General features: G+C 45.8%; 5 protein-coding genes across 9 annotated transcripts in view; 2 read left to right on the forward strand and 3 right to left on the reverse strand.

Annotated features, from left to right (window-relative positions):
- Positions 1–4,625: 4,625 nt before the first annotated feature.
- Positions 4,626–5,671, reverse strand: LOC108097423 (protein CWC15 homolog). The gene is made up of 2 exons (XM_017199690.1): positions 5,442–5,671; positions 4,626–5,376 (listed from the first exon to the last, which is right to left on the reverse strand). The coding sequence occupies exons 1-2, from the start codon at positions 5,570–5,572 to the stop codon at positions 4,746–4,748; spliced, it is 762 nt and encodes a 253-aa protein (XP_017055179.1). The 5' UTR covers positions 5,573–5,671; the 3' UTR covers positions 4,626–4,745.
- Positions 5,672–5,783: 112 nt separating this feature from the next.
- On the forward strand, positions 5,784–13,873 carry LOC108097517 (von Willebrand factor A domain-containing protein 8). Of its 2 annotated transcripts, XM_017199841.1 has the most exons (7): positions 5,784–6,128; positions 7,132–7,559; positions 7,622–7,942; positions 8,002–8,573; positions 8,640–10,751; positions 13,123–13,557; positions 13,635–13,873. In XM_017199841.1, the coding sequence occupies exons 1-7, from the start codon at positions 5,939–5,941 to the stop codon at positions 13,732–13,734; spliced, it is 4,158 nt and encodes a 1,385-aa protein (XP_017055330.1). In that variant the 5' UTR covers positions 5,784–5,938; the 3' UTR covers positions 13,735–13,873. The 2 variants fall into 2 exon arrangements, with proteins under 2 accessions (XP_017055330.1, XP_017055331.1); XM_017199842.1 differs by lacking the exons at positions 13,123–13,557; positions 13,635–13,873 and adding an exon at positions 10,914–11,018.
- On the forward strand, positions 6,277–7,095 carry LOC108097394 (thioredoxin domain-containing protein 9-like). Its single transcript, XM_043209552.1, has 2 exons — positions 6,277–6,297; positions 6,492–7,095. The coding sequence occupies exons 1-2, from the start codon at positions 6,277–6,279 to the stop codon at positions 7,002–7,004; spliced, it is 534 nt and encodes a 177-aa protein (XP_043065487.1). The 3' UTR covers positions 7,005–7,095.
- A 2,105-nt stretch (positions 13,874–15,978) lies between the features above and the next one.
- LOC108097518 (palmitoyltransferase app) overlaps positions 15,979–23,508 on the reverse strand; it is a 30,674-nt gene continuing 23,144 nt past the window's right edge. For 2 of the 4 annotated variants that reach the window (XM_017199846.2, XM_017199845.2), the window contains exons 8-10: positions 22,667–22,918; positions 18,339–18,580; positions 15,979–17,762 (exon numbers count right to left, since the gene is read on the reverse strand). In XM_017199846.2, the coding sequence (XP_017055335.1) occupies positions 16,687–17,762; positions 18,339–18,580; positions 22,667–22,918 (1,570 nt within the window). In that variant the 3' untranslated portion in view covers positions 15,979–16,686. Of the gene's footprint in view, positions 17,763–18,338; positions 18,581–21,599; positions 21,665–22,666; positions 22,919–23,508 lie in introns of those variants that run through there. The other 2 variants (XM_017199844.2, XM_017199843.2) reach the window with 1 other exon arrangement.
- Positions 19,069–20,637, reverse strand: LOC108097520. The gene has a single exon (XM_017199847.2). It carries the CDS (start codon positions 20,404–20,406, stop codon positions 19,222–19,224), a length of 1,185 nt encoding a protein of 394 aa, XP_017055336.1. The 5' UTR covers positions 20,407–20,637; the 3' UTR covers positions 19,069–19,221.

A 23,508-nucleotide genomic window follows, 5' to 3' on the forward strand; every position in this document is an offset into this window, starting at 1 on the left:
CCGTTAGACGCAAAGTTGCACCTGCTGCAAAAAGGGGCACCACCTAACCACCAATCCAACCATGGAGCCACCCAACCACGCAGCCATTCATTCAATGGCCTTAAACGCTTTTCCAAGCAGGAAATGCATTTTCATTTAGCAGCGGAAATAGCTGCAAATGAGCTTTTAGTTTTTGCTCACCTTCGCTCCTGGCTTCGTCCTGGTGCATCCGCATTTCCGGTCCACCGTCCACCGTCCACCATCCACCAGATCATCCTGCTCCTCCTACTACCACTTCATCCACTTCATCCACCTGTTGCTCCTGGTGGAGCTGCTCAAGCATTAGCATTAGCGGCCAGTCAATGGCCATCGATGTCCTGCATTTGGTTTTGGTTTGGGTTTGAGCTTGGGTTTGGGTTCGGTTTCGGTCCAGCGCCTCTCCCTGCGGAAATATGCGTCTGCCACACGTCCGCCAAATGCCGCATGTGTGCGTAAGTGAAGTACACTGAACAAAAGAACAGAACTTCTTGGATTCAATAAGAATAAGTAAGTAATACTTAATGTAATATATTTCGTTTTAAGATACAGATATCGGATAATTTTGTATGGTAAGTTTCTATGAATGAAACCTAGAATTTTTAGAAAATCTTGTTCGAATGCATAAGTATTTTTCAGTGCACTTACAATCCCATTCAGTTAATGGATTGGCGGGTGGCAACAACTTCATGCGAGATTGTGCGTAGGTGAAATTTGTTTTTAATCGTGTTAGCCACCACTTGGAATTAGTTTCCACTGCAGTTTCATCAGCTGGCGAAAACCTTCATCAGTTCTCAGATGGAGCAGCTCCCATACAGAGGTCACCAACTTCCTTGGGGTCACCACACAAGATTCTCACTGCATAAAATGGGGAAATGCAGAGCAGAGTTACACATCTTATCGTGGCATAAATTTACTTACGTAAAACTGGCTCTGCCATTACCTAATATTCAAAATAATGAAACCAGTAATTAAATTTATCAACCATTTATCTTATTGTTATTGTTTGAGGAAAGGCGAACCCCTCCACATTATCCCCACTAAATAAACGCCAACTGATTGGCCATTTTGACCCTGTTCCCCCATTTTACCCCCAATACCCGCTCCCATTTTCGGCCAGAGACGATTTACAAATGGGCATGGCAAGTAAATATGTCAAGTGCAGGCGGTCGACCCCAAAAAGGAGGAGGATGGATGAAAATAAAAGCACACACACTCAACTCCACTTGCATCCACTGGAATCGAGTGGAGTCTCCGTGCGGAAAAGCGGACAAAAATGCTTTGGCCTTTTTGGTGCCTGCATTTCCGGTTGCACTCAGTGGCCAACGGTTGCAGTGTAAATTGGTCAACTAAATTATGCAGCATCAGTTGCAGTTGCAGTTGCAGCCAAGCTGTTGCTCCTCCTCCTCCAGCCCGAACCCCCGAAAGAATCCTTGCCATTTCCCAGGACAGCCCATCGACACCAGGAGCAACAGCTGAGTGCAATTTGCATTCCATAAAACTTTAAAGCTAAATAAAGTGTCGCCACTTCGGGCGATGTTGCTGCTGCAAGTGCAATTCGTGTTGCTGCTGTCTAAAGCGGAATAACAACCTTGAGGAGCTTATGAAGGAAATTCAGTGAAGTCAATGGAATTTAAACGAATTTAATAGTAGAAATAAGAACATGTATTTTCTTTCTCTCATTTTTATAAGCACCTTTTATTTAAAATGTTTTGAGAACTGAATATATTATTATCTATAATTGGAGTAGTTTTTTGTTTAACCATAAAAGTGATTACTGATTATTAACATTAATTAAAAAGAATTACCTTTTGGTAAACAAGTTAATTTATGCCAAATTTCAATCCGATTTTGCCGCCAAATAATTTTTCGGGGTCAAATGGTTCGGGCTCCTTTTGGTGTTGGCCATATTCATGGCGGCCAGAAACATATGTTCGCGGTCTTTATTTGGTGGTCAACTGGTTCAGTGCCGCCCACTCCCGCCGCCCACTCCCCTTAACCCTCCGATGGTCGGGCTTAACCCCGGCTATTTGTCACTTGCAACCGCGACGGCCATTTCCGTTGGCCAGCCGCCATATTTATGCAGTTGGTCGCTGGTCGGCATGTAGTTTTTCGCTTTTTCGCTTTTTCGTTTCGACTTGTTTTTTGTTTTTTTTCTGCGCTCTTTTCAAGTTTATGCAGTCGCGAAATTGCTGACAATTGATAGGCCATGGCAATGGCAGTGGCGGTGGCAGTGGACCAGGTCCCAGTCTTGACTTGGCCCTCGTTCGGTGGCCACAATTTAGCGCGCGGCGACTACCGAAAAGTGCAGCAGCCACATCCAAACTACAGTGAGCCAAAAAGCTTTTACCAAGGAATGTAAAGCTAAATATTTAGAGAAATATATACCTATAACAATATAAAGTGGATTATAATCAACCAGTAAAGGATAATGCTTTGCAAAAAGAAAGAGAAACATAAAAAGAAATTAATCTGTTTGGAAATTACATATGAATAATATTCCAAAACATATCATAGAATTATTTTATGGAACTTTAGGCGTAAGTAAGTAAATCAGGATATTTTTCTCTGTGCATCAGTAACTTGAATGCAGATTGGCTCGAACTCGAACCCGGACCCGTCTCTTGATGAATGCACAAATAATGGGGATGCATAATGCCGAACAGGAAATAAATTATGCTCAGTCGCAGTTGGGGTCTCGGTGCTTTACTGCCACTGTAGGAGGACAGCAAACTGAAAACTGCGAACTGAAAACTGCAAACTGCGAACTGAAAACTTCAGACATTGGACAGAAGCAGAAGCAACCAGCGTAATAACAACAATCAACATGATTATCATTAGCAGCCTCATCATTCCGATACTCCTAATCATCATTATCAATCACAATCCAAAACACTAAGCAACACAACTTATTTTAAATAAAACAATTCTTATGAATATTATACTTACTTTGGGATTTTTGTAAATGGCACTAATGGCATGTAAAATCTTTTAATCATTTTAGGGTCTTTTACAGATTTGTTATACTTATCTGCCATATGAATTACTTTTACTTGAAGTTTTATTCGAAAAGATTATTTTATTCAAGTTTAAATATTGTGAGTTTTACTGTTTTATGCATTTTTTTCAAAACATAAGTTTGCTGGCCAGTGTAAGATCATCATCGCTTTTGCCGGCTATGGAGAGGCTAATTTTGTTTGATTTTGATTCTGATCGAATTAGCGTAAAATTGAGCGTTCGTCAACTTTTGGGAGCGGGTTCGCGACCACTCGCTGATCCCTGCCAGCGGCAAGGCGGAGGCAAGGGATATAGAAGTCGGATTCGGATTCGGAGTCGGAGTCGGAACGTGGGCTCATTGACAAGTCGGAGTTCAGATCTTCAGATGGCGCAGGCCGCGTGCGGGGCATTAAAGAGGCGTGGAATCAAGACCCGCCAGATGATTTGCATTTGCCGTTGCACTGACCGAAAAAGGGAGTATAGTCATATGTGTTTTTTTTAATATTATATATGCCTCATTTAGGTTTTCCCTCATATCTGTCGTAATATTTAAAACAATTTGGTTATACTGATGTTGAATTTGTGAATGGTGAAGTAGGTGTATTATATTTTAAAGATATTATTCCTATTCGAACTTTTTATAGGCGTGTTGCTTTGCTGCTTGGGTCGGCGTAATTGACCAAGTTATTTTGCGCTTGCTTGGCCCGGCTCCTGGGGGCAAATTGATTTTGCTTCGTGCCTCATCAGCAGCGACAATTGCCCTTGCGATGATCGCCACGATGATTGGGCTTCCTGGGCTTCTTAAGCTTCTTAGGCTTTTCTTCGTGCGCTCACGTAGCCGCTGCCCCTGGTTCCCCTTTTCCTTTTCCCTATTCCACGCCCCTTGAATCCCCTCGCATCCTGAGACGACGCCCCTGGCGGCTGCTGCTGTTGTCCCTCGACCGGCTACCGATGTTTTTTGCGGTTTCACACTTTGGTTAAGGTTCCTGCCCTTCGCACTCGGACTCGCACTCGCGGTCAGGCCCCAGTCATTGGGTCACAGCCCGGCAGAGAAGCTATTCCCCAAATAAAGTCGGCCTCAAATCAAAATTGAAAAGAACCCCGAACACCGAAACATTTGCGAAAGCTGTTAACCAAAAACCCAAACTATAATCTAATTCTAAGCTGACAGAAATAGTAAAAGCTTAAAGTAGTGAGACGTCTGCTGTAGGTCTTCTGGTAGTTAAGTTTTAACTAACTATAAATAGGTATCAGCTCCTTTTTTTGTCCATTTGTTATATTCCGATTTTTCACTAAAAAATCACTGTTTTTTTTGGCAAAATCTTAGGCAACAAAGATCGTTATTGAATTCTAAATCGTTTGGCATTCAATTGTGAAAAAAATTTGTGATGATACACCTTATAAAAAATGCCGAAAAATTAATTCTTCCAAGTGATCCAAAAATGATGGGAATCGTTAGCTATGGTCATTAGCTTTCCAAAACAGTGTTTAGTTTGACTGTAGGTGCCTTTTTGAGTAAATTACAACTAAATTCCCCTTACCAAAAGCGCTAAATATGCAATGACCATACAACTTCCTTACAGATTACGTTGTGATTGAACTTTCAAACATACTTTGCTTACAAAATTTGATATTTAATGAGCTCGGGCGGAAGGCCGAAAAAAAAGAGTTTACAATTGGTTTACTTACACTATTACAAAAAGCGATTGGAACTTAAAGCGAATCCTAGGCGCCTACTTAATATACTTGTCCATGAACTTCTTGTGGAAATCGGAACGCAGGGCATCGTTGACGAAGTGCGTCTTCTTTTCGGGAGCGGAACGGGCACAGTTCTTGAACACCACATCGTCGTCCCAGCGGCGCTTGATCTTCAGGTCACCGCCGAGACCGGAGGCGCGTCCCGCGGCCGAAGCGGCGGTTCCGGGTTCGTAGTTGATCAGCGGATTGCCAGAGAGGATGTTCTCCATGCGGATGCGCTCGTCCTCCTGCTTCTTCTCCGACTCGCGGCGAGCGGTCTCCTGCAGGCGCTCCTGCTTGATCTTCTGCAGCTCGGCGAGCAATGCGGCATCATCGTCATCCGAATCGCTGTCCGAATCGGAACTGTCGTTGTCCAGCGGTTCGTCGGCGTCCAAATTGGCGGCCTGCTGCTGCTGCTGCAACTGTTGCTGGTGGACAATGTCTGGTTTGGCCCGCTTGCCGCCACTGCCACCGCCGCCAGCGTTGTTCGCCTCGATGGCCTTGCGCACAATGGAGGGCAGCGCCTTGCCCGAGGTTGCTCCGGAACGAGCCTCGCGCTCGCGCTCCTCCAGCTCCTTGCGGAAGTCACGGTTGCGGATCTCCTCGCTGGTGCCCTGGCCCGCCTCCCTGCAGCGGAACATATATGTTTTAGTTTCACTCTGGTAAGTAATCCTCAATATTGATTGTATTACCTGTATTTCAGTTTGGTGTGGCCTGGCAAGTCGCGACTGGAGTACTGTTTGCTCAAAGCACTCAAATCCTTTTCACCGCGACCAGAGCCTCCGCGGGCGGGGTCGAATGTCGGTCGTGCTGCTGTGGTCATTTTAATTTAACTAATTCTTAGGGATATCCAAAATAAACGTATTTAACTGCGTGCTTTATTTCGTTGGCTTGTTTTATTGTGGCAGTGTGACCGTGGGGCACAAATAAGAAATACCTTAAATGAAAGGTTTGTGTCTTGGAGTGTCTAACCAACATAAGTAACACCCCTAATAGTATGCAAATTCAAATAACAGATGGGCATCACTGCCTCATCAGCTGTTCGTTCTGGGCAGCACTATTTTGGTAAACACGCGCGGACCGCCGCCGTATTAAGCCAAATAAATCCGGAAAAGTAAACCCTTTGCCGGAGTTATATCCATCTCCTCTTGTGCTTGTGAGCTCCAACGATCCCTCCCCATCGACGGACATGCAGGCGAACCTACTAGGCCGCAGCGGCCACCTGTTGCGTCACAGCCTCCAAAACACCAGGATATGGAAGCCAAGATTCACGAGCACCGCTGCAGGAAAGGATCCGGAGGAGGACAGCCTAACCATCGGTGATGTGAGCGTGCGTCTGCAGAAGCCCAAGGATCCCCAACTGGTGCCACAACAATACGGTAAGGATGAGGATTCCGGATTGTCATATAAGATTCCCGGAAAGTACAAAGGTCAATTATCTCTTGCCCTGCGAACTGGATGTCATTTGATTATTATATCATCTTAAGAAGGTGGAGGTTTGGAAAGATAAGCCCTACAAGCTGGCAAATGGCCCTATTACTAAAATGTGTTTGAATAATAAGAAAAGTACCTCAACAAGAAATTTTGAAATCTTAGTAACGATGATCCTAAAGTCCAAAAACATAAACATGAAGGCAGAGCTGTTAATCAAATCAAACAAGTAGAAACCAGGCAAGCGAAAGAACAGGAAAAAACGAAAAGAACTTAAAAGAGCTCTAACCACACACTTGTAATCTTAAAAGCAAAAGATGAAGGACTATAACAAAAAGAGGCAGGAGTGGCTGAAAAATGGTCATGGCAAATTCACTGATCTGGCTGACGAAAAGAAGTTCTTCGCAATGACCAAGAAATCTCCGAATTTTGTGTGCCATTTCTACGAGAAAAACAACGAGCAAAGCAAGATTGTGGACAAACATCTCAGGATCCTGACTCCCGAACACGTGGAAGCCAAATTTTGTCGATTGAACTGCGAAAAGGCGCCTTTTCTCACCAAACGACTGCGCTTGACGGAGTTGCCCACAATTCTCCTGGTGAAGGACGGCAAGATCAATGACTTTATCGTCGGGTTCACCGATCTTGGCAATCGCAGCGACTTTACCACAGAGATGATGGAACGGCGAATCGGAGTGTCTGGGATCATCGAATACAAAGGCAACCTTAAGCAGCCTCCGAATGGAAAGAATACCACAAACCAAAAGCAAACAGTCAATCGCTCGAAAAAAACAAAACGAGGCGGCCAAGAACCCCAGAAATGATCTGCATTTCAAATACATGTTTAGCTCTGTATAGGAAAATTATTTAAATTATAGAAAAATAAATTTAAGATAATTTAAGCATACTAGAAGATATGTATGTATTTTATAAAACGATTTTCAATTTCAGTGAAATACGCTCCGGATGGCACGCTTCAGTTGTCGCAATCGGCGCTCCATCACCTGCGTTGGATGCTGCAGAAGGATGCGCTGCGGCAGGACATGTTCCTGTTGGGACAGCCGGGTCCCCTGCGCCGCCAGCTGGCCATGCAGTTCCTGGAGCTCACACAGCGCGAGGTGGAGTACGTGTCCCTCAGCCGGGACACCACCGAGAGCGACCTGAAGCAGCGACGCGAAATCCACGACAGGGCGGCCGTCTATCACGATCAGGGAGCAGTGAGAGCGGCGCTCAATGGTCGCGTTCTGGTTCTCGATGGAGTGGAGCATGCCGAAAGGAATGTTCTGCCCATACTGAACAATCTGCTCGAGAATCGCGAGATGCACTTGGAGAGCGGCAAGTTTTTGATGTCGCCCGAGCGTTACGACAAGCTTTTGGAGGTGCGTGGTTTCCCTAATCTTAACACCTGATTTTTGTTAACTTACTTCGTAACTCTTTTCAGAAACACACCCGCGAGCAGCTGGATGAATGGGGTCTGCTGCGCGTTTCGGAGCAATTTAGAGTTGTGGCTTTGGGCTTACCAACCCACAAGTACAAGGGCACGCCGCTGGATCCTCCACTGCGTTCCCGCTTCCAGTCGCGCAATGTAACCACCTACTCCTATGGCGAACTCTACGAGGAACTGCAGCAGGAGGCGCCTTCTGTCCCTGGCGAACACCTAAAGCAATTGCTCACCTTTGCCTTGACTTTGCAGCAAGCAGATCCGACTCTCCAACTGCCGGATTTTCCACTCCACAACCTGCAACTGGGCGTCAAAATGCTGGTAGGCATACTTTTCATCAATCCTCTTAAACCACTAATTTCTCCTTCATCTGTTACCAGGAAACCAATCCCTCGCTGAGTCTGCACGATGTCCTTAGTCGCATTTTTCCATATCAAACCATGCTTAAGTCCGATCAAAAGAAGCGCGTTGAGGAGCTGCTCAAGAAACTGGACATCCAACTGATTCCCAGTGGGAGCATCAAGAAAATCGACAGCAACAGGGGAGATCAATCCGGGATTATCATTCGTTTGGATGACCTGCAGCTTGATTTGCCTGGTGGACAAACCCCACCGGCTGTCACTAACTTTGTGGATCTGCCGCATCAGAGACAAGCCCTCGCCAGTCTGCTGCAGGCCTACGCAGTTGGGGATGTGTGTCTCGTGGGCGAGAAGGGTGTGGGCAAGCTAACCCTCACCCAGGAACTCCTACGCCTTCTCCAGCAAACCTCGGAGCCCATGATGCTGTACGAGGACATGACCAGCAGGGATATTGTGCAGCAGCGCATCACGAGTCCGCAGGGGGACACTGTGTGGCGGGATTCACCGCTGGTCCGGGCGGCCAAAACAGGATCCGTGGCGATTCTCAATGGCCTGCATCGCCTGCACAAAAGCACAGCCAGCGTTTTGCAGAGGTACCATATGTGAAAAAGGGATTCTATAACTTAGAGTATATATTTATTTATTACATTCTCTTGCAGACTCATCCACGATCGTGAACTGCAGCTGTGCGATGGCACCACTCTCCTAGGTGCAAATCGCTATCAATCGCTGATCCAACAAGGATTCACGGAGGAGCAGCTGGACAAACTCGGTTTCCTGCCCATGCACGAATCGTTCCGCGTGGTGGCTTTGGCGGAACCGCCGCGTCTTGGTGGCGGACAGCCCAGTTGGCTGACACCCGAGCTGCTCAGCCTGTTTCTCTACCAGGAGCTGCGTCCCCTGCGCCAGAGCGAAGAGCAGGAGCTGCTGGCTCAGCTCTGCGGTGGAGAACTGCCTGCTGGCATGGACCCTCTGCTTAAGTTGGCCCAACTGCTGCGCTCCTCGCAGGATCCCCTGCTGCAAGGTCTGGCGGGCACTTTGTCCACCAGGCAACTCCTGAAACTGGCTCGCCGCTTGGCTGCCTATCCGGATAGTGAGCAAAGTGACCTGTACGAAATGCTGCAGAACACATTCCTCGCCAGATTCATGCCCGCCCTTTCGCGGAGTGCCCTGGAACAAGCCATCCACCAAGTGGGCATCGAGCCGAGGGAAACGAAGCTGAAGTTCAGGAAAAACCAGATAGCCGTGGAGGACAACTCGCTGAGGATCGGCTCCACGCGCTGGCCCTTGGGCAATCCCAGCCAAGCACAGCTTTCAAAGGTTCCCAGCACCCTGTTCTACGAGATGCCGCAGCATGTCCAGCTGCTGGAGCGCCTGCTGCAGGACTACCTCATCGGCGAGCACCTTCTCCTAGTGGGCAACCAAGGGGTGGGCAAGAACAAGCTGGTGGACCGCCTGCTGGAGCTGATGCAGCGTCCCAGGGAGTACATCCAGCTGCATCGCGACACCACGGTGCACAGTCTGACCCTCCAGGCGACGCTCAAAGACGGCCAGGTGTCGTACGAGGACAGTGCGCTCGTCCAAGCGGTGCGCTCCGGTCACGTTCTGGTTGTGGACGAGGCGGACAAGGCGCCAGTGAACGTGACCTGCATCCTGAGAACTCTCGTGGAGAGCGGCGAGATGGTGCTGGCCGACGGTCGGAGGATTGTGCCACCGGGTGCCGGCAATCGAGTGCCCAACTCCATTGAAACGCATCCCGATTTCCGGCTGATTGTGCTGGCCAATCGTCCTGGGTTTCCCTTCCTGGGCAACGACTTCTTCGCCGCTTTGGGTGATGTCTTCAGCTGTCACGCCATCAGCAATCCCGATCCGGACTCCGAGATCTTCCTGCTGCAGCAGTACGGTCCGCAGGTGCCGATCAAAACGCTTCGCACGCTGGTGAACGCCTTTGGAGAGCTGCGCACGCTGGCCGACGAGGGAATGCTCAACTATCCGTACTCCACGCGCGAGGTGGTGAGCATTGTGAAGCACCTGCAACGCTACCCGGAGGAGAACATGTCCGAGGTGGTGGGCAACGTGCTGGACTTCGATCGCTACCAGCCGGAGGCCCTGCAGCAGGTCACCGCAGTGCTGGCCAAGCACGGCATCGAGTCGTACGCCGAGGAGGAGATCCAGGCCATCCGCAGGCAGAAGACGCTGCAGGCGTCCGTGAAGCGCCACAGTGGACTTGGTGTGTCGGGGCCGAAGTTTGGCAAGCTGGATCCCAAGAACGAGCCGCATGTCGGCGGCAATACGTGGGCAGGTGGCAGCGGTGGGCGTGACACCGCCGGACTGGGCGGCAAGGGCGGTCCCTTTCGCCTGGACAAGGGGCACAAGGTGCACCAGCTGAGCGACGAGGAGAAGGCCGACGTGCCCGAGGAGATTAAGCGGGCAGCGCGCGAGATGAACCGCAAGGCGTTCGAGGACAAGCTCAAGGAGATCAAGATGTCCGCCCACGACCACCAGCTGTACGCCCAGTTCAGCGAGCCGAATCGCAAGCAGGTGCAGCAACTGAAGGCCGTCCTGGAAGCCATGCAGACCAAGAGCAAGGAGCGCCAGTGGCAGAAGTACCAGACGCACGGCGACCTGGATGACACGCGGCTGGTGGAGGGCATCACCGGCGAGAAGAACATCTACAGGCGGCGGGCGGAGGCGAATCCCTGGGCGGATCACGTCCAGGAGAAGCCCAACCGACTCAAGCTGGTCGTGGACGTCTCGGGATCGATGTACAGGTGAGTTCTGGTTAAGATCTTGGAGATGTGCAGCTGGGTTTGCATGATAAGCTTTTCCACAAATCATTCTTAGCTTAGCTTAATAACTTAATAAATTATTTTTCATAATAGTACTTACTCCGTTAATTGCTGATGCACTGCATCCTTTTCCAATTCCGATAGAAAGTCCATTCGTCTGCTGCACACCCACACACACACACACACACTCTAAAGACCTGCAACGAAAGAAATAATGCAAAAAATTAGTTTAATAAAAATTTTAAATAACTTGAACATACCTCATTGGCCATAGATGCACTGCATCCTGAACGCCACTCCAGGGAAGAAGGCATCGGCATCCATACCCTGCAATTAGATGAAAATACATAACAATTAATTTGCTTATTTAATTAAATTTATTAATTCCAAGAGTCCGTACCAAGTCAGGTGATGGTGCACTGCATCCCGGAGAGGGGTCCAGTAGAGCGCACTTTATCCGCACAATGTACACTCTACCCTGAAATTAAATAAAAACAAAAAAATAAAATAAGTAATTTGTTATAAACAGGGCTAACAGAGTTATGTTCTTAAAAACGTAAAAATATGTATGGATTTATGGACGAAAAAATAGAGATATATGGACGAAAAAGTTGACAAATATGGAATAAAATGAATAAATATGGATAAATATTTGTAGTATAGACGCAAAAAGGGATAAATATAGGCATAAAAATGGATAACCGTAGACGATTATATCGATCAATTAACTTTTTACGACAATGAACAATTAGAAATCGCTAGATTTTTCTCAAAGATCATTGCAGAACAATATGACATGTTGTGTCAGATTAGTAAAAACAAAACTACGGCGTTTGTCACTCAATATGTGTTTATATGATGAAAATGAACGCTCAACATCGCAAGATGTAACAGGAGCATTTGCATATGTATGCATTCAGTTCAGCAGGTGATAAATTCAGGATAAGATCGTCACCTTCTGTAGAACTATCAACTGAATCTTAAAATATAAACTGCATCATAATTGTTACATTCGATGATACATATTTTGATTGATGTTTTGTTTACATCATTTATTATCGAGTATAAGGCAAACGACAGAAATTTCATAATTTTTGAGCCAAACATATCTTTCTAAAGGTTTTCAGACACTTTAATGCTCAAAATATGGATTTATTCAAGTGATTGTGTAAAATATGGATTTATAGGAAAAAAGGCGAAAATATGGAAATAAATATTTTTTCATTTAAAAACATAACTCTGTTAGCCCTGTATTATAAATATTAATTGGCAGTATTATTAGTCAGTATTAACTTGCTAATAAAAGGGGTACTTACCGCTTTGGGGTTTGATGCACTGCATCCTGAAGTCCTCCCCATGCAGGCAGGTATCGGGCACTTTTAAGTTCATGCCAAGTCGTCGGGTTATGATGCAGTGCATCCTCCGCTTCAAGCAGGTGCCTCTTCCCCCTTGGTGTGGATCAGGATGCAGTGCATCATCACTTGACTTGTCATGGAGTTGTGATGATGCACTGCATCCTGATCCACACCAAGCAGGAAGGCACCTAGCAAAAGCTCATGCCAAGTCCAGGCTTTGATGCACTGCATCCGGGAGTGGTCTCCAGTGGGGGGGTACCATCAGGTACGCACTCTGGAACCACACACGCACTCAGGAACCACATACCCACACACACACACTTCCAGAGACCGGAAAGAGTTTCTCAGAGAAACTGCCGGTCATACCGGAGAACTGACCAAATTGACCAAAATCCACTGGTATCCCACCACAAATCAGCTAAAACCACTTGGGAATTACAGGTGCACCAAAACGAAAAAAATGTTTAATTATCATGGTCGCTGACGTGGCCATATTAATTAAGTTAACATTAAGTTAACATTAAATTTACATTAAATTTACATTATATTAAAATAACATTATGTTAACATTTAATTAACATTATATGGATTTAAATTAACATTTCACATTTAAAATATTTTTTTGCCTTATGCATTTGGGCTGATGCACAAATTTTTGGTGTTGTTGAATTATTAAAAGAGGCTAAAAAAAAGATGTCCTGACATCCATTTGATCAGTTAATTTGAACATTTGCATTCCCTTTAACCTACTATTTTTAATTTAAAAGGTTTAAAATAATCTGTTTCACAGTTTTTGTTCCATAACAAGGACCAATTTAAATAAATTGATCTATATCTATAGCGGCCTTCCTTTTTTAGCCCGCTCCTTATTTCATAGATTTCAATAAAACCCCTCAACCCTTCAAAAAAACATTTTATTTAATTTTATTTGTAGTATAGCAAATAATTCCAAACCGAATCGATATTCTGAGCTCTTTCGTTCACTTTGCCTTTTTCAGGTTCAACGGCTACGATGGACGGCTGGACCGTCAGTTGGAGGCAGTGGTCATGGTGATGGAGGCTTTCGAGGGCTTCGAAAAGAAGATAGTCTACGACATCATCGGCCACAGCGGCGAGGGCTGGGAGATTCCGTTCGTGACCGCTGGCAGTCCACCGAAGAACGACAAGGAGCGCTTCGAGGCCATCCGGATGATGCACGCCCACTCGCAGTTCTGCTGGTCCGGGGATTCCACGGTGAAGGCGGCGCGGGAGGCCTGCTCCACGCTGGGAGCGGAGCAGGACTACGACAACGCCATCGTCGTCGTTCTCAGCGACGCCAATCTGCAGCGCTACGGCATCGCTCCCAAGGATCTGGCAGTGGCCCTCAAGCGGGGCGAACCGAAGGTCAAGGGCTATGCCATCTTCATCGGCAGTTTAGCCGAGGAAGCCGATGAGTAAGTACAAAAAAACTATATAAATCCTACGAAAAATCAGTTTAATTCTCCTCATTAATCTTCTAATTTTTTTCCAGGATTAATGCGGAAATGCCGGCGGGTCAGAGCTTCGTCTGCATGGACCTCACCAAGCTACCTCACATCCTGCAGCAGATCTTCACATCCTCGCTGCTTTAGGATCGCGTATCTAGTGCAATTTGTAGATAGTTTAAGTTTATGTTGAACACAGTGTTGATAATTCCAATTGTAGTTAAGCCTGAATTGAGTCTATAAATCGATTTTTATCTAAAATAAAGAATAAAATGTACAGCATAAACAAGAGGGTTTTTATCAAATATAATATTTACTAAAAAAACAACGATTTTGTTTTGCATTTTTATTTGTATTGTTTATTAATTGCCTTGCTGTTTATGCTTGCTATTTGATTACTTGTCATATAATTTACAAATTACATAAGTATTCAATACAAAAAAAAACAATTTCGAACTCGAGGATTTCTCCGGCAGGGATTTCTCTCATTCTGGCGGGGCTTACGGGGAATACAAAAAATAAACAATTCGTGGTTTTACATTAATTAAATTTGGTATAAAAATCTAAAACAATTTCTTCCGCTTTTTTTTCTCGTTACATTTTACATTACACTATTCTTTTGTTTTTGTTCTTTTTTTTGTCGTTTGTATATGCATTTCTGTATTTATATTAAATATTGTTGCAAATTCATGAATTAATGTGTTAGCAAAAAACGCTTAAATATACGTGTGTATAATATATACTCTTGATCCGTTATATAAGGCGTGCGAAATAGGTGGCGAGGCCAGTGTGATTTTTTAAACCAAAAATCGTTGCACCTGGAAGTTGATATTCGATATTTGAAAGCTCTTATAAGTACGGATAAAAAACAAACCGTGGCTTGTGGAAGAAATCGAATCTTTGGGGTAAATAAACTGTCCCCAGTCACTTATGTCGCACACCTTACTGCATAGTCTATACAAGTTGTGATCCTTGCAAATTCTCATGATCTATGGGACAGGGAAGAGGGTCGGGACTGATCGCTTACACATGTATAATTCTTTCTCTCGTCCGATCGGTCGATCATTCTCGTGAGTGTCGTGTATATAGCTAACATTCTTACAGACATTATCGCTAGAAATTTGCCATTTGCATTCGCGTTTGCAGTTGCGATTGCATTTTGCACTTGAATTGAACCAAAACGAGCTAAGAAATGCAACTGAAACACGCCTTCGAATTGGTCTAAGAACACACACACTTGGGGATCGGTCGGTATAAAAGCTAAGTTTCACTTAAAAACATAACAACAAAGTTGGGGCCCATGAAGGCAAGCAGGCGTACACATACATACGTAGTTGGTAGGTTGGTAGTATCGAACCGAAGAATTCTCATGCGTTATTACACTTATGTACAGGAAAATCAAAACCGATTTGAATTGGACGACATTTAAGTTACACGGACCGAAAATCGCGGTTCCAGATTAGGGCTCTCTCTTACGAATTCTAATTAAATCATTATGAACAAAAAAAAAAAAAAGAAACCTAAACCAAATCTCTTTTGGGAGTATGTGACGACCCGAGGACAGTGCGTTTCGGGGCTGTAAGAGCGTAGGAGGTGATTTGTGAAAGTGCAAATGCTATTTCCTTCTAAACATTATCTCCTGAGTAAGAAAGTAAGTGAATTAAACTTATAGAATGACTTCGAATGAAACCTTAGGTTGCTGAATAAATAAGGGATACACACACCCTACAGCTCCGAAACGCACTGTACCGGGCTGCGATCGAATAACCTTTCGCTTCACTGGATCGAGCAATGGAGAGGAGGGAGGTAGTTCTTACAAAACGGGTTTCTATTTACAGATTACGATATAGATTAGGAGTTGCTTCGCACAACCCGTAGCAGGGACACGAAATCCCGTCCAGATCTGGGGTCACTCCGCCCCCTTTCCTAAATTCGCCACCACATAATATAATCTCTGTATTCTAAGCACAAATCGGTTACTCCTCCTCCGTCTCCGTCTCCATCTTCCATCTTCCATTATCTTTCATCTATGTACACAAATGACAAAGTTCTCTGCACCTGACATAGCATATCCTATATACATTATATGGCATAAATAGATATAAATTTATAAAGACTAATGTTAAACACACACATGCACAGACGCACAGAGACAGGCACACGCACACAAACACGTACACGTACACGTACAAATTTTGGCGATTTTCAAGTTGATTGCAAAGGGTTTCCATATATGTGTGTACTATATGTATGATAGATATAGCAGATCGGCAGGGCGAATACAGTGCGCAGCATCTGAAGCCATGGGGAAATATTCCCTTTCACAAATCATTACTGTGCCCATGAAACGCACTGTATTTCTCCACTTGCTCGCATTAAATTTATCTCAAATTCTCTTCATCTCCACTCTATTTTGTTTTCGTTTCGATCATATAGTTTATGTATAAAAAGCATTAAAAGTATAAATAATTCCTTTTGAAATCCGATCTCATGCCGAACGTCTTCCAAGGTGCATCGATAAAGGTAATTATAATAAAAACAAAGCATAAAAATTACATAATAAAATTACTTAAAATTTAGCAATAGCTACAACAGCAGTGCAACTTATGTATATACACACACATCTGGTGTAAATAGCTCTGGTTAGATACACCTTTACATGCTCCTCCTCCTCCTCCTCCTCCATTCAAATCAATCGAATAAAAAAATGAAAAAAATGTAAATCATAAAAAAAAAACAGATTCCTTTCTCTGTTTAGAAGAAGGTCGAAAATTTGCGTTTGTTCTGATTGTGGTTGTGGTTCTGGTGCGAATATTGGTGCTGCTGCTGCTGCGACTGCAACTGCAACTGCTGCTGCTGGTGATGATGATGAAGATGGTGGTGCTGTTGACTATTCGTTCCCAGGCCATTGCTCATCGGTTTGAGCGGCAAGACGGGAACGCAGGCGTAGGCAGCCGGCTCCACTAGTTGGGCATTGTAGAACTGCGCCGGCTGCGCGGCAACTGGAGGAGGTGCAGCAGCAGCTGCCGGGGCAGCCAGCGCTGGACCCGCCGGAGCTTGGCTGGCGGGCGGCATCAGGAGCACGGGCACCACCACGGGTTATACGGAGATCTCGTAGTTCATGTCGTAGATGCTGGCCCTATCCGGAGTCCCCGAATTGGAGGCGTTGCCCTGCATTAGATGGCCAGCATTGGGTCCACCACCCGGCTGCTGATTGCTGCCCACCACCGAACCGCTGCCGGGGATTCCGCCGTTCTGCTGCTGCTCCAGCGACTGCATCTCCATCGAGTCCGTCATCTCCAGCGCTCGCACGAAGCTCATGGGCCGCGTGGGCGTCTGCTTTCGCTTGATCTGCGGCGACGGCTGCGTCTGCAGGTTGCCACCGCCCGGATTGCCCAATGGATTGGGTGGAAACACGGCCACTCCGCCGCGCAACGCCGGCTGATAGCCACCACCACCGCCGCCTCCTCCTCCTCCTCCTCCGCTGACGGGATTTGTGGCCGTCACGCTGGCCAAACTGCCGCTGCTGCCGGCTGCTCCGGCAGCTCCTCCGCCGCCGTAGCGCAGTATGTAGCCCTGGCCAGCTCCTCCGGTTGCCACCTGTGGCATGGTGGTGGGACTCGTCGGATTGGAGCGATGATATGATGCTGCTGCCGCTGCCGCCGCCGCCGCCGCCTGTTGCTGCTGCTGCTGGATGGCGAAGTCCTGGAGCCGCGAGTGCGTCATGATCAGCGGATGGGCTCCGCCGCCCGCCGTCATGTACTGGGCATGCGGCATCACCCCGCCGCCGGTGGCTCCGCTGCTGGCCAGCGTGCCCGCACTGCTGCCAATCCCGCTGCTCACCACCTGCTGCACTTGCTGCTGCTGCTGCTGCTGCTGTTGCTGCTGTCCGGCGGAGGTGTTGAAACCGGGCGACGTGTCCTTCCACATGTAGACGCCGCGCTGCGGACTCCCGGCCAGCTCGCGTATGTTGTCCACCGTGTTGTTGGACCGCGCGTAGGACAACTCGCCGCCGGCCACGCCTCCTCCGCCTGCTCCCTGGCGCACCAGTTCGCCCTCGGAGAGGAAGCGCCGCTGCGGACTGCCGCCGTAGGCCGCCTGCGCCAGGGCGGCGTGCTGCGGATGTGCGGCATGCACCGCCGCCTGCTGCTGTTGCTGCTGCTGCTGCTGCAGGGCTGCGGATAGAAAGCAGAACGGGGGAGTTATTTAATTGAGTTCCACTTTAATTAAAAAACTTCATACTTCTGTACTATTTTTAAATTAGCTGTTTGTGTTTTAGCTTCTTTAAATGTAATAGATTTATTATTTATATTTAATCCCTTAGGTATATTTGTCTCTCATTTGAAATGCAGAAGAACCCCTTGCATTAATAAAAGTATCCCATGCATAAACTACTTTAAACAAGAACTATAAAAACCTAATTTTACTTATAATATTTAAAGTAACTTTACTTGCAAGAAGAATAATATTTACTGCTATTTAATTGAATACCACTTTAATTTAAAAACTTCATACTTCTGTACTAGTTTTAAGCTTCCACTTTTAGCTCCTTTAAATTTAATAGATTTATTATTTATATTTAATCCCTTAGGTATATTTGTCTCTCATTTGAAATGCAGAAGAACCTCTTGCATTAATAAAAGTATCCCATGCATAAACTACTTCAATCATAGTACAATATAAACCCCATTTTACTCATAATATTTTGCAACTGAAAGTGATAGGTTGTCCCTAGTTCCTGGACCACTCACCCTGCTGCTGCTGCTGGTGCTGCATGAGGACGCGCTGCTGCTGCAGCAGCAACTGCTGCTGCTGCTGCTGGATGCTGGGCGCCTGCGGATGCTGCGGCGGCAGCCCGCTGGTGTACTCGTAGTAGGCCGCTGCTGCCGCCGCCGCCGCTGCCTGTTGCTGCTGCTGCTGCTGCGCCACCGCCTGGGCGTTCAGTCCAATGAAGTCGGGGCGTCGCGGCTGAGTGGGCGTGCCCGGATTAGACCTGTTGGCGGTACACACACACAAATCGGGGGTTAGTTTACCAGTAAAATGCAGAATAATCATTCGAAAAGCATGCCGAGAGAGCACTAAAGCTGCAGCAGTTTTAACGCCTGGATGTTAGAACTTAACTGACGGTTAGAAAAACGATAGCGATCAATGAGCGAAGGACGGATATTTATTGGGTGTTCTGATCCGATCGGATATGAGTGAGATTATGGCCTTGCAACGGGGGTTAAAACCACAAATTGGTGTCAGGATCGTTTAGTAACCGAGAAGTTATCGACACAATAAAATACTGGCAGACTGCAGCAAATAAACTCACTTGCAGTTAGAACATGTTTAGTAGTAATTAAATATTATTGAACATGTAAATTATCCCGAGTCACCTTTTAAATCCTAAACTCTGACTACTATTAGGCTTAACTTAATTGTAGGTTATCTGAAGTGGGAGGGCAATCTCTTGTTGTTAATAAATCACAAACAATTCGATGACCCAATATTTTAGTTGTGTTTGTTTTATTGCTAATTAGCCACCAACACACGATGAATGACCAGGTAGCAATCGGTTTAAATCAGGCTGTTAGATGTGGAATCAGATCCAATATTCATATTCCTTGATCTTTCGGGGACAAAGAACGTGGCTTAAGACATCGCTGGCTTCTGTTGGCGTCCCCGCAAAGCTTCTCCTCCGGCACCTCCGACTCCGATTCCGATTCCGGCCAATGCCATGGCTATCGTTCCGATCAGTCCGCTGTTCGCCACCCGCTGGACAAAGACAACCACTGTGCGCGGCACATCCGATCGCACCACCTGCACCACCAGATGCAGCATGTTGACCACACAGTAGAGCAGGCCGCAGACGACGATCAGCGGTGCCAGCACCAGTTTGGTCTGCACCGAGTACCGGCTGGTGTCCTCCAGGTCGAAGAACTCCCACAGATTGGCGTTGCCCAGGAAGCGCCGCCGCATCCCCACCGCCTGGTTCTTCAGCCAGCTGAAGTACCAGCAGAGCAGGAAGAGCACATGGGATGCCAGGCAGCCGAGCACCAGACCGGCCAGTGTGATGTAGTCCATCTTGGCGGCGCTTCCCTCGCCGGCCGGCGACTGGACCAGTCCACTCCCGTAGGCCCTCAGCAGGGATTGGGCCAACAGCCAGCTCTGCTGGGCGGCAAGGTCACCCTCGGCACTCTCGTACGATTTACTGCCCTCCAGTTCCATCTGTATCTGCTTGCGGCGCTCCTTCCTCTCCCTCCTCAAGTGTTCCCGATACTGTTCCCTTTTCAAGTCCTCTTCGTACTTCATCCTCTTGCTCCGCAAGTCCGTTTGGCTGCCATAAATCGATTGAGGTTTTCGAGACACTTCCTTTGGCAGCTCCAGCTCACTTGGCACCCTGGGCATCCGAATGCCTGCGTTAGTCGGCGAGGCTCGCTCACCCAAGTGCACTCGTTTGGGCAGAACTCGTTTCTGATCCGCTGAAGGTGGGCCACCATCGCCGCCAGCCGATTCCACGAAGGATTTGCTGGCGATGATTTGGCTGGAGCCAACACTCTGCATTCTCTCCTTGGAGACTCCAACTCCAGCTCCAAGTCCTTCTTTCCCTGCTTTTCCTTTCCCTGCTTCCAATTCCACTCCACCTGCTCGAAGTCTGGAGAATCTGCTGCGCATCTGCTGAGGAGGCGGTCGTGGCAACAGCCCACTCATCTCGTACTGCAATCCATTGAAGCTGAACTGTCGACGAGCTCGCAATTCTGGAGCAGTGACCACGGAAATCGGAAGCGTTTTGTCCAGCAGATTCAGGGATTTGTTGAGATTCTGTGTCTGGTTCATGGTGGCTTCTCTATATTTTTCTCTATCCACACTACGAATTTACTAATGGCTATTATCTTTTATTTCCCCTTGATTTCGTTTGATTCTCTTCGAAATCCTGCGACTTCTCGATTGGAAAGTTACGAGACAAAAGATAAAGCCGAATGCCGAAAATGAAAAAAGTGTACAAAAAATTTACGTTCCGTCTTTCCAATGTGTTTTAGAGAGCTCGATTCTGAGTTCTGCCCGAACTTTGTACTATATTTGACAGCTGTGTTACACCGATCACTTGGATTATATACAAATCGAATTATTTCAAGGAAATCACTGAACTGTATCAGAACTTTTTAAAATAAATAGTTTGGCTCCATTATTATTGTATTATATCCACACAAAAGAAACAAGATGGGAATGTTAAATAGGAGTAAAAGATTTCACACTAAACCTAATGTTAACCCTTCGATAAGCTCTATTATTTTAATAATTACTTGATCAACAGAAATATAGATCACAGGAGATATTCGTTGTTAAATCGAAATGCCGTTCCAATAAAATCAAACAACCACAGAAATGAAAGAATGCCGAAGGATGGAACGTGGTCAAATGGATTAGGGAGAACCTGAACCGCGGGTTAAATGCGCATGTGATTGGGTGAAGGAGGGTTAAAGGCGGACGCAAAACGAAAACGGCAACCAAAATGAACGGAAACGGTAACGAAAACGAAAACGAAAACGGTAAGGAACGAAAGAATGAAAGCGAAACGGAAGTAAACGGAAAGAAAGAAAGTAAAACTCACCTCGCGCGGCAGAAAGAAAGTAGAAGGATTACAATATTTCGGATCGGTTCGGTTCGGTTAACGGTTTGCAGAGTGGTTCAAGTTCGCGAGTGGTTCAAGTGGTTGCCAGTGGTTCAGTGGTTCGGGTGGAGGTTGACAAAAAAGAGCGAAGAGTGGAGAGCGAGAGCGCAAGAAAGAGACGACGACAACGAAACGGAAACAATTGGGTTTTTCTTTTTGGTTCGGTTTCCGGTTCAGTTAACTTTTTTGTTCCCTTCTGCATTTCGATATCATTTTTATCCTTTTCGGGCTTAACTTACACATTGCATTACTTATGTATTTCGTACTCTTTTATTTATTCTTCTCTTTTTAATCGACTTATAAAATATTCGTATTTTATGTTTTTGTTTCTTGGGTTTTTCTGTAGTTTCATCTTTGATTTGGTTTTCTTTTTTTTTAAGCTAAGCCTAGGAATTAGTACTGTTCTCAGAATTTGAGTATTGACTACATCGATCAAATCAACGGATCACAAAAAAAGGAAAAAGAAACGGTGGGAAAAAATAATTAATTAGTTTATAAGGTGGAAAGAAAAGGAGCCGAGTGAAATGAGCGGTAAAACAACCAAATTGATGAGGGGACGCAAAAGAGCAACAAATAGAGTGGGTTGTAAATATATAGAAGCGGGGTTACTGACCCTCAGGGCATCTCTTTCATATTCGCGCTCTATATCTATCCCATTTCTTTTTCTTTTTCTACTCATCTAAACGGTCACAGGTGCGAAAGGGAGAGCGATAAAGTGTAGTTCCCTTTCATACAGTTATTTCTCCCAGGGAAATAATAATATTTCTGCTTTAAATATTGTCATAAGTATAGTTGAAGCACTTTTGATTCTCACGCCTACAAGAAAATTACTGGAGGCGGCGAAGTAGCTAAAGTCAATAAACAAACAAACGGTAAAGCTAAAACTAAAGGTTTTGGCTTATCAAAATCAACACAACTAAACAGGCACAATCACACATACAAGGAAATTCGCGCATATACAATTCGCTTAACCCTTTTAAGTTATATAAGTTATTTTAAACTTAATAGGAATTACAAAAAAATGGAATTTACTTAGGATAAATCATAGAAATATTCAAACCTAAACACATGTGGATAGAAACAACAAAAAATTATATAATTTTGAATGATATTGATACTAAATTTGTTACTTTAAATAACAAGTTATGTGATTCAAATATAAACAAATAATAAGCACTATATTGATTAGTTAAAGTACTTTGATCTACAGAGCTTGGATTTAAGTCCAACTCGTGGCGTTTAAGGGAGTTTAACTTTGTATCGCCAGCGGGCTTAAAAGGGTTAAGCTTCGGGAGCAGCAGCAACAACAACAAACAACAACTACAACGACTAAAGGCAAAGGGGCGGGGGCGTTGGGCGGGGCAATTGGGCGGTGGGGGACCGTGAAAACATATGGCGGTAAATTGAGACTGGAGGCGCACTCACCTTCGCACTGGACTCGCCATCACGAGGGGCGTGGCCACGCCCAGCGGCTTGATCCGCTGCTGCATGGTGGGCGTGGCCGTGGTCGTCGCGCTGCGTTGATTTTGTGCTGCCACCGCCGCCGCGGCCGCTGCCGCCGCCAGCGCCTGCTGTTGCTGCTGCTGCGGTCCGTTGACGCCGACGCCGACGGCATAGCCAACGGGATGGTCCGGCGACAGGGCGTCACTCGTGTAGCCCCGCTGCGGATCCAGACCCCTGCGGGGATAAAACGACAACGGTCAGATGCGATTGACTATATGCGAGTATGCACTCAAACATATGTGTGCACTTATCGTCACCGTAAACTAATTTGTGCAAGAACTACGAGTATGTGTGTGGAAGAACTTAAAGGGGCAAAGTAATACATATTTCTAGTGGAATTCCTATCAGTTTGAAAATACCTATTAAACATACATATTTGTTGCATTACATTTTGTACAAAAATGAACTCATTGGTGTTTTAAAAATAATACAAGCATTGGCACCTATTTAATACAAAGTAACTCTGTACAACTAGTCGTATACGTAATGTACGAAGTAGTTCAAGAAATCAGGGTAAGGGGTAAACAAGTCGTATACTTAATATGTAAAGTTAACCAAGAAATCAATTTATGTGCTATTCAAAGCACTTCATTCTTCGGATTTCCCCGAACTCATAGTTTAACATAACATAAAAATACATAAAAGCCACTAATAACACAGGTCGTATAAGTGATTCTACCCTAGTTTCACTGGAAATCCAAGGCACTCTGTAGTAGAGCAGCCAATTATTATTTCATTTGAATAATAAATAAGTAAAATTCCCG

This window comes from Drosophila ficusphila, unplaced genomic scaffold (genome assembly GCF_018152265.1).
Source record: "Drosophila ficusphila isolate 14025-0441.05 unplaced genomic scaffold, ASM1815226v1 contig_197, whole genome shotgun sequence".
Classification (NCBI taxonomy): Eukaryota; Metazoa; Arthropoda; class Insecta; order Diptera; family Drosophilidae; genus Drosophila; species Drosophila ficusphila.

Bases quoted from the DNA above. Each gene is read 5' to 3' on its own strand.
- LOC108097517 (XM_017199841.1), top strand. From the start codon at position 5,939: ATGCAGGCGAACCTACTAGGCCGCAGCGGCCACCTGTTGCGTCACAGC. The intron at 6,129-7,131 runs GTAAGGATGAGG...TTTCAATTTCAG, and splicing joins ACTGGTGCCACAACAATACG to TGAAATACGCTCCGGATGGC. The intron at 10,752-13,122 runs GTGAGTTCTGGT...TGCCTTTTTCAG, and splicing joins GTCTCGGGATCGATGTACAG to GTTCAACGGCTACGATGGAC.
- LOC108097520 (XM_017199847.2), bottom strand. From the start codon at position 20,406: ATGAACCAGACACAGAATCTCAACAAATCCCTGAATCTGCTGGACAAA.
- LOC108097423 (XM_017199690.1), bottom strand. From the start codon at position 5,572: ATGACCACAGCAGCACGACCGACATTCGACCCCGCCCGCGGAGGCTCT. The intron at 5,377-5,441 runs GTAATACAATCA...GTTCCGCTGCAG, and splicing joins CACACCAAACTGAAATACAG to GGAGGCGGGCCAGGGCACCA.
- LOC108097394 (XM_043209552.1), top strand. From the start codon at position 6,277: ATGGCCCTATTACTAAAATGT. The intron at 6,298-6,491 runs GTTTGAATAATA...TAATCTTAAAAG, and splicing joins TGGCCCTATTACTAAAATGT to CAAAAGATGAAGGACTATAA.